Genomic DNA, 13,601 nt, shown 5'->3' with positions numbered 1-13,601 from the left:
CTCTTGAAAATTATTCAGAGTATCAAAGAGCTTTTATTTATGTTGGTTATATCCACTGATATTTACCATCTTAAATATTAAATGGAGAAACTTCCAAAATATTTATTAATTCATTTTAAAATAGTGATAAGCTCATTACATGTTAACATAAATAAGCTATTTATGAAAAATAACAATATTTTCCAAAAATAAAAAACTTAGCGAGAAGAGTATCATTGTTTTATATTTCTACAAATCTCCTTAAAGTCTGGCTTATTAGAAGACAACTAGATTCTCATATTCCTTTCTGCATTCAACCTGTTTCTATATCAGATCTTATGAAGCCTCTGTACACCATGAGAATAGAGAGTTCAAAAGGAAAATAATGTCTCTGAATTATTATGAAAATTATTATGAAAAGGTTTAACTTCACAGACTTCCTTAATAGGGTCTTGAGGAACCCCAGGGGTCCTCACTTGAAGGGTTCCAGGACCACACTTTGAAAATGATATTACACAAACGTATTTTAAAAGGTGGCAAATGAAGGTGATTTGCAGACCAGCATAAAAACAAAACCCATTAACGAAGTGGTTTAGCTTCTAAGTCTATGAAATCTGGCCTTCAGCAGAATTAGAATCATGATAGAGCCAAGCCTGTAGCGACAATTAACCATTATCCTATTTCTGAAAGTAAATATAGAATCCACTCTATAGGCTTTCCTGCAGGTAATCAGGGAACTGTAAAGCAGGAAAAATTGCTTTTGCATGTATAAAACAGATTGTACTGACAAGTCAATAGTAAAATCTACTGAATAATTACATAATTGAGATTAGGTCATGGCTCTACTTCATTACAATAATTATGGTAAGATGTTAGAAAGCATTGCTTAGGGACAGCTCTCTTTCCTGAAGAGCTATAAAAATAAGTGGATATCTACATATTTAGAAAAGTATAAAAAATATTCCTTCTGGAGACAGCATGAACCAAAAGCCTTTTAGAATCTCCTCCAGACTTAAGAGTCCTTGAGTATTTTTATCCCATTCAGATGGTCTCTGACACATCTGACATTTCCCCCTTTACATACTTTTCTACTTCATGTACAATAATTGCTGTAAACCTCTCCATTTAGAGTTCTTCTTTGTTTTTCCCTTTAATCCTTCTGTTTTCAGTGTTTTGGTTCCAATTCCAGCCCACACACTTACTCCTGTTTCATTCACTGTTCCCTATACTTCTCCATACACCTATGTAAGTTTACATTTTGAAATACAAAAATATAATTAAATGTTACACATTCTTGTGCATTATAAAGACAATGTCAACTCAAACTATGAATAAGCAGAAAGAGGGGAAAAATACAATGACTTCAAGTGAAAAACAAATTTAAATAGACACTTGTACATTACTTTGCCGGCAAAAGCATTTAAGTTATTTCAATACTTTATGTTCTCCTTGTATCACCAACCACCCACTTGTTCTCTCTCAATCTATAAACCCTGGGGAGGGAAAAACAATGATAAGTCGAAATGTGTCCTGGGTGAACAGACATAAATGTCTTGGTAAAGAGACCCCCAAAATAAGAAGATGGTAAATAAGGCTTTTTCTCTTAGGGAAAAAAAATCAAGGAATAGAGTTTAACTCTTGTATAATACAGTCAGTTAAAGCTTTCTAAATCAGCCAAGGGCTGTAGCTAAGCAACATGATTCTTCACTGTGCTCAAAAGGGGGCTGCCAAGCATCAGTAGCCTCATTTCTCACTGAAAGCTTTGACAAGCTTCCACCATATTTTATATAATTGTAGCTGAGGGAGTGCCAGATTAGATCTGATTTGCTGTCATAAAGGGATTTTTTTCCCACATAAACTAATGATGCAAAGCTATATTTAACCCCTAAAAAAGTCACCCTCAGGCACTCACTGTATATTCTGATTGCCTCTCATATCTAGAATTGGACAAGTAGCAATTTTTCTGCTACTGAAAATGACAAAAGCAATGGTTTAATAGGTAGAGTTTTTTTTCCCTGATTGACTCCATTATAAATTTAGCTACATACTCCAAATCTGTTCACTAACTTCATATTTCATCAGATGTTCTCTCACCGCATTGAAAAGATCAAGAAATCTAGTACTTTGAGTTCATATCCATTGTCGTATGTAAGTCAAACTTCTTGCCCCAGCCTACCCTAGCCTAGCTGCATGTGCTGGATATGCATATGCATATGCCCACCTTTAAGCTCAGCCCCATTCTAACCCCTGATTATAGAGAAGTTTGGGAGTATTTTAGGTGTTTATCTTCAGCAATAGTTAGAGTCTAAAACGTATTTATATATTATCATAAACACAGTAGATCCCCTTGGCATCCCTGTACCCAGTGAGTTGCAATCCTCCATATTCACCTTAGTTTTATTCCTACATTCTGATTTGTATTCTAACTCCCTGCAAGGAATAGGTCCCTTTCCTTAACACCTGCCCTCTTAACTGATGCCCAGAAAATGTGTACAGCCCTCACTAACTTCTAAGGAGAGGGATCTTATCCCTTGGGTTCAGTTTCAAACTGGACATTTCTACCGTCCCAAATCACTGGCATGCATTGAACCAAGAGTACGACCACTGGCAAGAAACTTCTGCCGCTGCCGCTCACACATCTGTAAGATGGAAGCCCTTGTATATTGATCCTAAGCTAAATTTCTATGTGAGCTTGCCATACCCCCTCTGAAATCTGTTTCGGCCACCTCAGAGCTAGATCAGTTCTTCCTGACTGGTATACTCCTAATCAATCAGTTAAGTAAGATTCCAGCATGCCTCTCGGCTGAACTCGCATGGGTAAAACCACAAGACTAACAGTATCAGCCCATAGGCCATTACCAGTCAGTGATTCTCTTTCCAAACAACCATATGTCACCCATAGTACCTTCCTATAGTTTAAATTCCTGAAATACCATTTACTAGATTTACGACCTCAGTCAAGTTACTTAAAGTTGACTTAAAGTTTAAGAGAGTTACTTAAACTTAACACTCTTAAGTCTTAATTTTCTCATCTAGATAATGGGAATAACAATAATACATAACTCACTATAATTAAGTACGCAATGGATACATGTTGTTTTTTATTATGAAATAATTATTTTCTTAGAGATTGAAATACAAACTTGTATCAAAGGGACACTTCACTTTTGGCGTCTTACCGACTTTTCAGGCTTGGGCTAAAGAAAATTTAATTACTAGCAAATATTATCAAAAGTGCCTTTATCTACACTACTGGTAAGAGATCTTATGAATAAGATCTTGTTAGGGTTTTTTTAAAAAAACATTTTATGTAGCCCATAAAGTTGATAAAGTAGGAAGCTATAAATCAAGATTTAATAGATTTTTGTCTCAGATAGACAGATAATAGAGATATAGACATGAGATAGACAGACAGATAGATCTAGAGAAAGAGTCTATTTACCTTAAATAGACAAGATGTGCTCCCCTTTTGTACATTCTAATGCAAATACTTCAAAGGTCCCAACATTAGATCAACAAGTTCAAGAAGGTTGGTGATACAATCCAGTGACATGGAATGTATACAAAGGAGTGTTATTCAAGAGCAGATACCGAATATCATGACCTTGTCACAGTGGAAAAAACGGATTTATCTTCTACTCTAAGGTATCTGGTATCTGATTCCTTCATAAGCCAAAGAAGCAAATTAGAGAAAAAAATAATGATACTCCCCTATACTGCCTCCTTTCTGGATCACATCATCCCAGAATCACAACCTAAAGTCAACTAAACGTGTTTTGGCTTTTCCTTCTCACTTCCGTCAGAATGTTTGTCGTCCATAACCATCACCAAAGTGCTTAATGAGTAAGTGGAAATCAAATCCTATAAGCTAGCTTGAATGAAGGTGCCAATGATGAATAGCAGTTTGCTTTATCATTACCATAGAGCAAAATAAGAAAATCTCAAGTTTTGCAGGCACAATCACGTGCAATGTGAGAATTCAAGGTATTGCCAATGCAAGGATAGTCAGAGCATTGTCTTTGGATGGAAACACCTTTCAGTTGTTCCCTTTACAGTCTGTTAGAAGTATAAAATCTTAGGGTTGCAAAGATACTTAAGAGGCACCTACTCCAACCATACAGCCAATGTTGCATGAAGTTTTTATAAGCCCTGCAAAATCCCCTCTCTCTTTCTCCCTTTCCCCCAACCACAAGATGGCAATAGTCACTGGTGAACCCTTGCTCTGTTGCTGGAAACATCTTTCTCTGAACAAGGGAGCCAGCTCTGAACAAGAATTTGAAAAAGGATAGATACATGTACATGTATAACTGAATCACTTTGCTGTACACCTGAAACTAACACAACACTGTTTATCAACTATACTCCAATATAAAATTAACAGTTAAAAAAAATAAAATTAAAAAAGAGAGAGTCAGCTTTCCCTTAACTGACTTACTAGGCACCCCAGTACAGTTATTTTGCAATACTGTTTCCTAACTCTAGTTTTGGAGCAAGTCCAGAATATCCAGTCCAAATAACTTTCAGGAGCACAATGAAAACTCTGAAAATATAATCATTTTCCCATTAAATTTAGAAAGGACTATGTAACAAAATCAAACAAGTTAGGTCTTCACAAGTTCAAAAACAAATGGGGAGTCATACAGTAGTGGGTATGGCCTCTTTTGGTTAAACCTAGTAAAACGATACTTGACTGAAACAGAAGATATTTAGCCTAAAAGAAAGACTTAGAAGCAGGCTGACAGCAGTCTTCAAATATCTGAGTGGCTGCTGTGAAGAAAAAAAAAAAGTTTAACTTTATTTTGAGCAATTCCAGTGGGAGAAATCAAAAGCAGTAACTCTATATTATTATAAGGAGGCCATCTACCCACAGAGCAGATTGCCTCCATTAATTCAATATATGTACCAGGCACTGTGTGAGGCACCAGTGAACACCTGATCACTGCCCTACATCTTAGCAGAAGAGTGTGATTTCACCTTAATCACATTTTGTATTGGAAATGCGAGAAAACAGAAGTTTTACTACAAACACAGTGTAAATTTAAATGTCTAGAAGATTACCAGTATTTACTTTTCTCCATTTACTGGAAGATTTTTTTTTTACAGTTTTCAGTGTAAAATAATGGCATTAAAAAGAGCTTGCAGGCTTATCATTACTTATTTTCAAATGAGTTAACACAGTAGATCATAAGAATGATTACGTAAGCCAAAATTCATTTCAAGTTTGTCCTTAAACGTCCCTTAGTGAATTTAAAGGCAATGTTACTGATTCACCCATATAGGGAAATTCAGGCATTTGAAAGGTTCCAATAATTTGTGTGGTCTGACTACACTATATGCTAGGCCATATTCAAGAGCCCAGCTTGACCATTAATTGTCCAGTGTCCAATGGTTCCATGTGGCTACTATATCTTTCAAATCAGGTTAATGAGGCTAAGGACCTGGATTCTTAATTCTGTTTAATTTTACTTCATTTGCATTTCAGTAGCCATATGTAGCTTGTGGTTCTCATACTGAACAGCACAGTTCTAGAGATAGGTGAACGATAACATTTGTAATGCAGAACCTCTCAAGAGAAAAGAAGAGCAATGTGGAGATTTCAGCCACAAGATGAAAACTAATACATAACGGTTTCTAAACAATTTCACTCAATCAGAAATTGAATTAAATAAAAGAGCTCTAAAAAGTACTCTAAATCCTGCCATAGCCAAATGATTAAGCTATGTTCTGTATAGAAGAGGGCTTTCAAAAGAGAACGATTAATTCCTTCTGCTTTCTTTAGATTTTTGCATTAAATTTCTTTTCTTGTGTAGTAAATTATATTCTTTCCTATATTTTAACTTTTTAAAAATATTTCTTTAGAGAGTCATTGAGTTACATCTAATGAAGCAGTAAGGAGTTACACGTAGACTCTCATTCAGTGCATTCAATAGAAAAGAAGAGATATCCAAAAACTGTCTTATCGCTATATAAAACCACTGGCTGAGCTGACAACAAAACCATTCCCGTGATTCTGGATAGAACAGTGAGTCTGATAACCTCAAGACGTGGTCTCCAAAGCAGAGGACACATGTGGGAAAAAAATACTGAAAGTTCTATTTATATTTAACTTTTTAAATAAAAATATAAGAAATAAATTTAGCTTTAGTAATATTTAAGACTTGGATTGGCATTAATGCCTTCACTCAATCCACATTTCATATGATCATAATACTGATAAGGCACCTGAGGTCAAACTGGGAGTTTTAAGACAGAAATATTGACAGTGGTTACTTGGTTCCTATATTTGCTTTCACATTTCAATATATTACCTCTTATATTTGACCATCTACATGGATTTAAATTGTAAAATATTTACAACTCTTCATAATAAGATGGTGTGTGACCTGGAAAACCTTTTCCCAAAGATTTTCTGATTATCAGAGTGAACTACTTGCTTCTAAACTCGAAGATTAGTTATGCATTGCTGTTTACAAAAAAGGCCAATTTTCTAAATTTGCTGACCTGCTCTATGACAAGTGGATTTCAGTAGTGTCTATGGAGCAGGTTTTTTTTTTTTAATATATAAGCTCTTCCTTCAAAGTAAATGTGACACTTCAATAATCCATGTGAAAGCCTTTTGAAGTGAGCATTCTGAAAATGGATATTTGGAAATATTTTCAGTGTTATGTGGGTTTTGTTGCCAAGAACTATAAATACTCACATAGCCATACAGTTTAAACTTGGAAATAAACTTTCCTAATCTGTTTAAAAATATTCCCCATGAAAGTCTGAGTGGATTTTTAACCTATTCTTTTAAAATATTAAAATGCCCAGGGCTTCCCTGGTGGCGCAGTGGTTGAGAGTCCGCCTGCCGATGCAGGGGACACGGGTTCGTGCCCCGGTCCGGGAGGATCCCACGTGCCGCGGAGCGGCTGGGCCCGTGAGCCGTGGCCACTGAGCCTGCACGTCCGGAGCCTGTGCTCCGCAATGGGAGAGGCCACAGCAGTGAGAGGCCCGCGTACTGGAAAAAAAAAAAAAAAATGCCCAGCTTTCCGATTAGTAGGAACCAGCTGACTTCAGGTAAGATGAAAAACTGCCAGCTGTATTTCTGAAAAAAACCTTGGCAAAATTGGTAGATGGAACTGAGAAATGAACACTGTTATTTAGAAAATATAATCAACAATTAATTTCTTCAGGTGGGATTGACATCCTTGTGAGGCATATTTTCAACTATGACAGACATTTAAACTAAATATAAAAATAAACTGAACTTAGAGACTTCTGAATCATTGCATTACTAAGTATTAAACTTAGATTTTGTTTGTTTGTTTTTAATTTTTATTGCAGTATAGTTTCTTTACAATGTTGTTAGTTTCTGCTGTACAGCAAAGTGAATCAGCTATACATATACTTACATCCCCTCGTTTTTTGGATTTCCTTCCCACTTAGGTCACCACAGAGCACTGAGCAGCGCTCCCTGTGCTATACAGCAGGTTCTCATTAGTTATCTGTTTTATACACAGTATCAATAGTGTATATGTGTCAATCCCCATCTCCCAATTCATCCCACCACCCCCTTTCCCCCTTGGTATCCATACATTTGTTCTCTACATCTGTGTCTCTATTTCTGTTTTGTAAATCGTCTATTTACAAAGATCATCTATACCAATTATTTCAGATTCCACATATATGCGTTAATATACGATATTTGTTCTTCTCTTTCTGACTTACTTCACTCTGTATGACAGTCTCTAGATCCATCCACGTCTCTGCAAATGACTAAGATTTTTTTAAATGATGAAACATAATTAATCATAACACTGTCACTGAAAATTTTTCAAAAACTGTAAATCAGTCAATTACATTGCTCTCATTAAAGATATATTTATTTTTATAAAATATAATCTACATTAAAACCGTATTTCATATTTATCTCAACCCAATTAAGTTTTCTGATTTATAATATACAGACTATATAACAAAAGATGCATATACTTTATAGCATAAAAAATATACAAATACCACTGGTGAATGCTTAAAGCATTTTTACTAATAGAATATAATCAAAAAGTTTCAAGGCCACTGTCCTAATGTTTCCTACTTTAAATAGTGATTTTAAAAATTCTTCCAATAGAAACAAAGCAAAAGAAAACCTTTAAAACAGCAATATCGGGCTTCTCTGGTGGCACAGTGGTTGAGAGTCTGCCTGCTGATGCAGGTGACATGGGTTCGTGCCCCGGTCCAGGGAGATGCCACATGCTGTGGAGTGGCTGGGCCCGTGAGCCATGGCCGCTGAGCCTGCACCTCCGGAGCCTGTGCTCCGCAACGGGAGAGGCCACAACAGTGAGAGGCCCGTGTACCGCAAAAAAAAACCAAACAAAACAGTAATATCAATTTATTTGAATGTTTTTAATAAACTATTCTGTAGGAGAAGATTTTGTGTACTCAAAGCAAACAATGATATGAAACAGGCCAAGAATTATTTAAATGGATACTGAAAACATGATCAAGTCCAGGTAGCAGTAATCTGAATCAGTCATAAGAACAGCCAAAATAATCCTGCAATCCAGTTCAGGGTGTCGACTCAGATCTCAATTTACTATGCCCTTCAAAAAATACTTATTGGCCTCCTAGACTCGATAACAACCCAAATTTGCTGAGAATTTATTCTCCTCACAAACCATCCCATGCCTTTCTAAAATGCTCCTGAGGCTTCTCTCATTGGTTACACACCACTTATCTGTTTCCAACATCAGACTCACTATACTAGTTTAAGATACCTTGGTGGCTGAAAAGCCAACACACTGGAAAAAAATTTTTTAAGTGAAAAGTTTGCCTCAATTATAACTTTGAAATTTGTAACTCCCTGTGGTATTTACAAGAGAAGAATGTTAAATACTGGCAAAATAAAACCCAGTAAACACGATGAGTGTCTGTTTCTAGTGATGTGGATTTTCACCGACAGGCCCCTACACCCTACCAATACAAATCATGGTAGATACGTCCCAAAACAAGCTGTTTTACACAATGATCCTTGGGGTCTGTGACAGAAAACCTGTGACAAGGAACAAAAGCAAGCCAGTGCAGATGAAAAACGCCCTGAACAAGAGCTTTTCTTTCTGTTTCCCAAGCAATAAAAACATCAGGAGAAGCCAGTTCCTAGTCTCCAATTCACATCACTACAGGGAAGGACTGAAAGACCACTGCTGGTCCCGAGTCTGAGGATGTGGTATGGACTGGCGGCAGGTACCTAGAGTGACCAGCACCAACTCCAGAACCTTAGAGAAGTTCCAGGCCAGCCCTGTGTCAATCAGACTACCCACCAAGGGCCTCAGGGGCCCAGCCTAGGACACCAAGATCTCAACTCCCAACCCTAGGACCTGGGCAAGTAAAGGGGTCAAGGGATCCAGAGTTTTCAAAACATGCATTTTGTAGATTCAGTGTTTGTTGATGTTATTTTTTGATCATTGAACCTCTTTGTACAACATTTTCAAGTGAGATTCATTGAACTGTTGGTTGTCTTACAGGGTATGTTTTTCTGTTTTTATCCTATAGGGAACTGAATAAATGCAATGCTCCTATATATAAAGCCAAAAGTTACACATTCACCCTAATCTTTGTTTACCAGAATAGAGGATAATATTTTATCTTGAAATAACAGCTTTATTTGAAAGCTTTAAAAAGACACAACCCTCAGAAAATTGATAATCCTGATGCAATGAAAATAAATCAATCTTCCAAAAGGCCACCCAATAAGACCATCTAGTCAAATACATAGATGTGCTATATGGAAAAAAAAAAAAAAAGACAATTAAAGGCAAGCAGCAACGGTAACAGACTGATAAAGAAATCTCTCCTTGTTTCTAGACAGACTGTTTACTGAACCACCCAGGAGCACCACTGAAACCAGGCTATACAGAAATGAGCACATACAGATCAATACCCACAATATGACACCCATGAAGAAAAAATTCCACTCTGGCTAAAAGACAAAGCTTTGTAGCTATATGCCCTTGGCGCGGAGATAATAATCAGGCTAAAGCCATTTACCAAATCAGAGACTGAAATTCATATCTTTAGAAATGCCAGAACCATCCAAAGGGCAGTGGGAACTCAGAAAAGTTCAAAACCGTAAGAACAGTGAAGGGAGATGAAAAGAGGATCCTGACCTCTGTGACCTGACGAGACAGAAACATTTCACTGACATAACTGGGTCCCAATCTGGGAGCAGGGAGTGAAGGAAGGGAGGGCTGTGCAGAGGGCTGGCTACGTGAAGGAGTGTGGGGATGGGGGGGTGCTGAGGAAGAGGGGTCTTGGAAACCTGGTGGGGACGTGCAGTGGGCTTAGAGGGGTGCGGGGGGCTTGGGGGGTTCATCGGGGGTGGGGGGGGGTTGAGCGGTATTGTGGTGGGAAGCACGGAGGGCCGGTGGGGGCGTGCGTGGAACGCAGGGGGATGTGGGGGACCGTGGAACATCACTTGGGTAGCGGCGGGCTGCGGGAGTGTGTGGCAAAATTCAGACTGAACGTGTAGACTACTACATTTATGGGAATATTCCCTAGTTTAAATAAATCAAGCTGACTTTCCTCATAAATTCATGGAAAGTTGAAATAGCCCAAGTACTTGAGGTCAGGAGCTTTATTGTACATTTGTTTCAGAGCATTTGGGGACCTCAGAGATAGATTACTGAAAATGAAAGGAGGATGTCATCACATGTCATCTCTGAAACTACAAAAGACAAGTGACACTAACTTGAAAAGATACACGCACCCCAATGCTCATAGCAGCATTATTTACAATTGCCAAGATATGGAAGCAACCTAAGTGTCCATCAGCAGATGAATGAATAAAGAAGGTGTGGTGTGTATGTATGTGTGCGTGTGTGTGTGTGTGTATACTCACACACACACACAATGTAATACTACATAGCCATAAAAAGAATGAAATGTTGCCACTTGCAGCAACATGCTTGAACCTGGAGGGCATTATGCTAAGTGTAATAAGTCAGGCAGGGAAAGACAAATACTATGTGATATCATTTACATATGGAATCTAAAAAATACAACAAACTAGTGAATATAATAAAAAAAGAAGCAGACTCACAGATATAGAGAACAAACTAGTGGTTACTGGTGGAGAGAGGGGCAATATAGGGGTAGAGGGGAAAAAAGGGTTATTATGGGATCATAGGAAATCAGCTGTGTGAAACTTGAAAATTGTAAAGCACCATAGAATTTAAAGAATCTTTCATTCAATAAAAAAAAATTTTTAAAAAAAGACAAGTGACAGCCTTATTTCCAGAAGTATGATCTCTCTGCCTGTCCCTTAACAACCAGAGTTCCATGAAATCAAGTATGGATAGGAGTTGCAAATTGGAAAAAACACACCACATACACACATTTCTGTTTCAGTTTCCTGTGTATAGTTTTCTCCTTTTTTTCAAAATCTCCTAGCCATACTTTATGGCTTTTCTAGCAGATGGCAGGGTGTCTGAATGAATAACATCAATGTTTCAACAAGCATCATACTCCATAAAAATGTGCATAATTTGGCTGACCCCTCTTGGGACTGGTTTCTCACTCCAGGGCTATTTTATTTCCAGCCCATTTTGAACAATAGGGTCAGCCTTTGACTAAAGCCAAACTTCAGACATAATTTTAGTTTCAGCCTTCTCTTAGTCCCCAAATGAACAGTTACTCTGCACAAATTTCATTTTCTACTCCTCTTTCAGTTCATTTGGCAACATTCAAACCTGCACAGGAGATTTTTTTCCCAGTAAGATGCCTCTTGTTCATCTACCCACACAAATACAATATATTCAAAAGTACTATATTTCTGAGCTTCTGATTTCAGAGAACTTTATCTCCATGTTCTTACCTCTGAATTGTTAAGGTGACACTTGTGAGTTCCTGAAAACCAGCCATCACTTGAACATTGGTCAATGTCCACCTTCTGAAGATTTATGTCAACTTTCATGACACCCCTTAAAACAGAGAAAGATAAAAAGAACAAATTAATTTGAGCCTTTACAATATCTAACTCTGTATTCTACCCTAGAAATCAGCCAAATCAGCATAAAGAATGCACTAAAATTCTTCAAATTGCCCACTCATATTCATCTAAAGTGTACCGAGTGTAGATAGAGACAGAGTAGAACAGAATCATAAAGTATTAGTTTTATGTAAGTCCAAAAGCAGGGACTCTGTATTGTTCACTGTTTCAGCTCCCTGGATAATGCCTGGCACACAGTAGGTGTTCAATAAATATTTGCTGATTGACTGAACTTCGGACAGGATTACTCTAGACATGGTAGCAAAGTCGACTCTGAAATAACACCTGCTCCCAGTTCCCCTTATATTAAAGTAAATTTTTTAAAAAGCCCTTATTTCTTTCTACTCCTATTTCCAGTTTTTTTTGGTTTTTTGGTTTTTTTTTTTTGGCTGTACACGGGCCTCTCACTGTTGTGGGCTCTCCCGTTGCGGAGCACAGGCTCCGGAAGCACAGGCTCAGCGGCCATGGCTCACGGGCCCAGCCGCTCCACGGCATGTGGGATCTTCCCGGACCGGGGCACGAACCCGTGTCCCCTGCATCGGCAGGCGGACTCTCAACCACTGCGCCACCAGGGAAGCCCCTCTACTCCTATTTCCCAATGCAGGGCCTGGGATGGGAAGGTTGGGGCAAGGGGGCGGGGGAATGAATGAGTTAAGAGGGGTAGACAGTATCAGAAAATAAGCATCTCTTTCCTCTGATCTTCTATCACAATGACTTTAAGTAGTTCTTTAGGTCTTCCAGTGTTCCACACCGAACAGATATGCACCATCCACAGACGTGCCATTTAGTGTTTACTCTCTTTTAAATCTAGAAATAAAAACACTGCATTTCACTTACCCATTTGAGAAAGGTCACTAAGAAAGAGAACTCAGAAATTCAGAGCCAAAAACAAAATTGCAAAGAAAGCTCCAACTTTACCTAAAATTCCTCCATATTTGCCAAACAATCTTCTTACATTTTCCGAAGATCACTCTCTTCTATTTTTCACCACCACTAGCACCCCTAGCACCAGCAGTAACAGACCTATCTGTCCTACACTGAACTACTGCACCTGGACTTACTTGAAATAAGTATTCTGGGGACTGGCCCTGAAGCCCAAAGCTCTACAATGACTTTTTTTCACCAGGTGGAGTAAAGCATAAACATCCCACTAAAACTCACTAAATGTAAAAACACATTTTCAAGGTCCCATGTCCGCAACTTAAACTATTTTCATTATGATATTATTAAATATGTACAAACATAAAGATGGGCTCAAATTCCTTATATTATAGCTTTTCCAGCTACAACACACACACACAAAATAGCAAAACAAATGAAAAACTACAAAGCCAACAATTTTTAAATTAAAAAAATTACTTTAAAAACACCAATGATTATGTTTTGCTGAACTAAATTACCTCTCAGAAAATATGGTACCAACTGCTAGTTCAGCAAGCCTGTTTTACCACATGTTATGACTCATTTTTCTCATCTCTTTTCTCCTTTTAAACTACTGTGAAAGCTTCTGACAGAGTGGCTTAATGTCATTTGGGCTTCATCTAGAGTGAATAAATCATTTACTTTTTAAGGCTGCCTCTGTTCTTATTAACCT

At 37.7% G+C, this 13,601-nt stretch overlaps 1 protein-coding gene across 1 annotated transcript in view; it reads right to left on the bottom strand.

Moving 5' to 3' along the window:
• The window catches only part of GPR158 (G protein-coupled receptor 158), a 328,709-nt gene that overhangs the window by 285,681 nt on the left and 29,427 nt on the right, over positions 1–13,601 (bottom strand). Inside the window, exon 2 of the mRNA XM_059056407.2 lies at positions 11,834–11,939. Within this exon, the coding sequence (XP_058912390.1) occupies positions 11,834–11,939 (106 nt within the window). The remainder of the gene's footprint in view (positions 1–11,833; positions 11,940–13,601) is intronic.

This window comes from Kogia breviceps, chromosome 3, assembly GCF_026419965.1.
Source record: "Kogia breviceps isolate mKogBre1 chromosome 3, mKogBre1 haplotype 1, whole genome shotgun sequence".
Classification (NCBI taxonomy): Eukaryota; Metazoa; Chordata; class Mammalia; order Artiodactyla; family Physeteridae; genus Kogia; species Kogia breviceps.
This window is presented reverse-complemented; position numbering and strand designations above follow the sequence as displayed.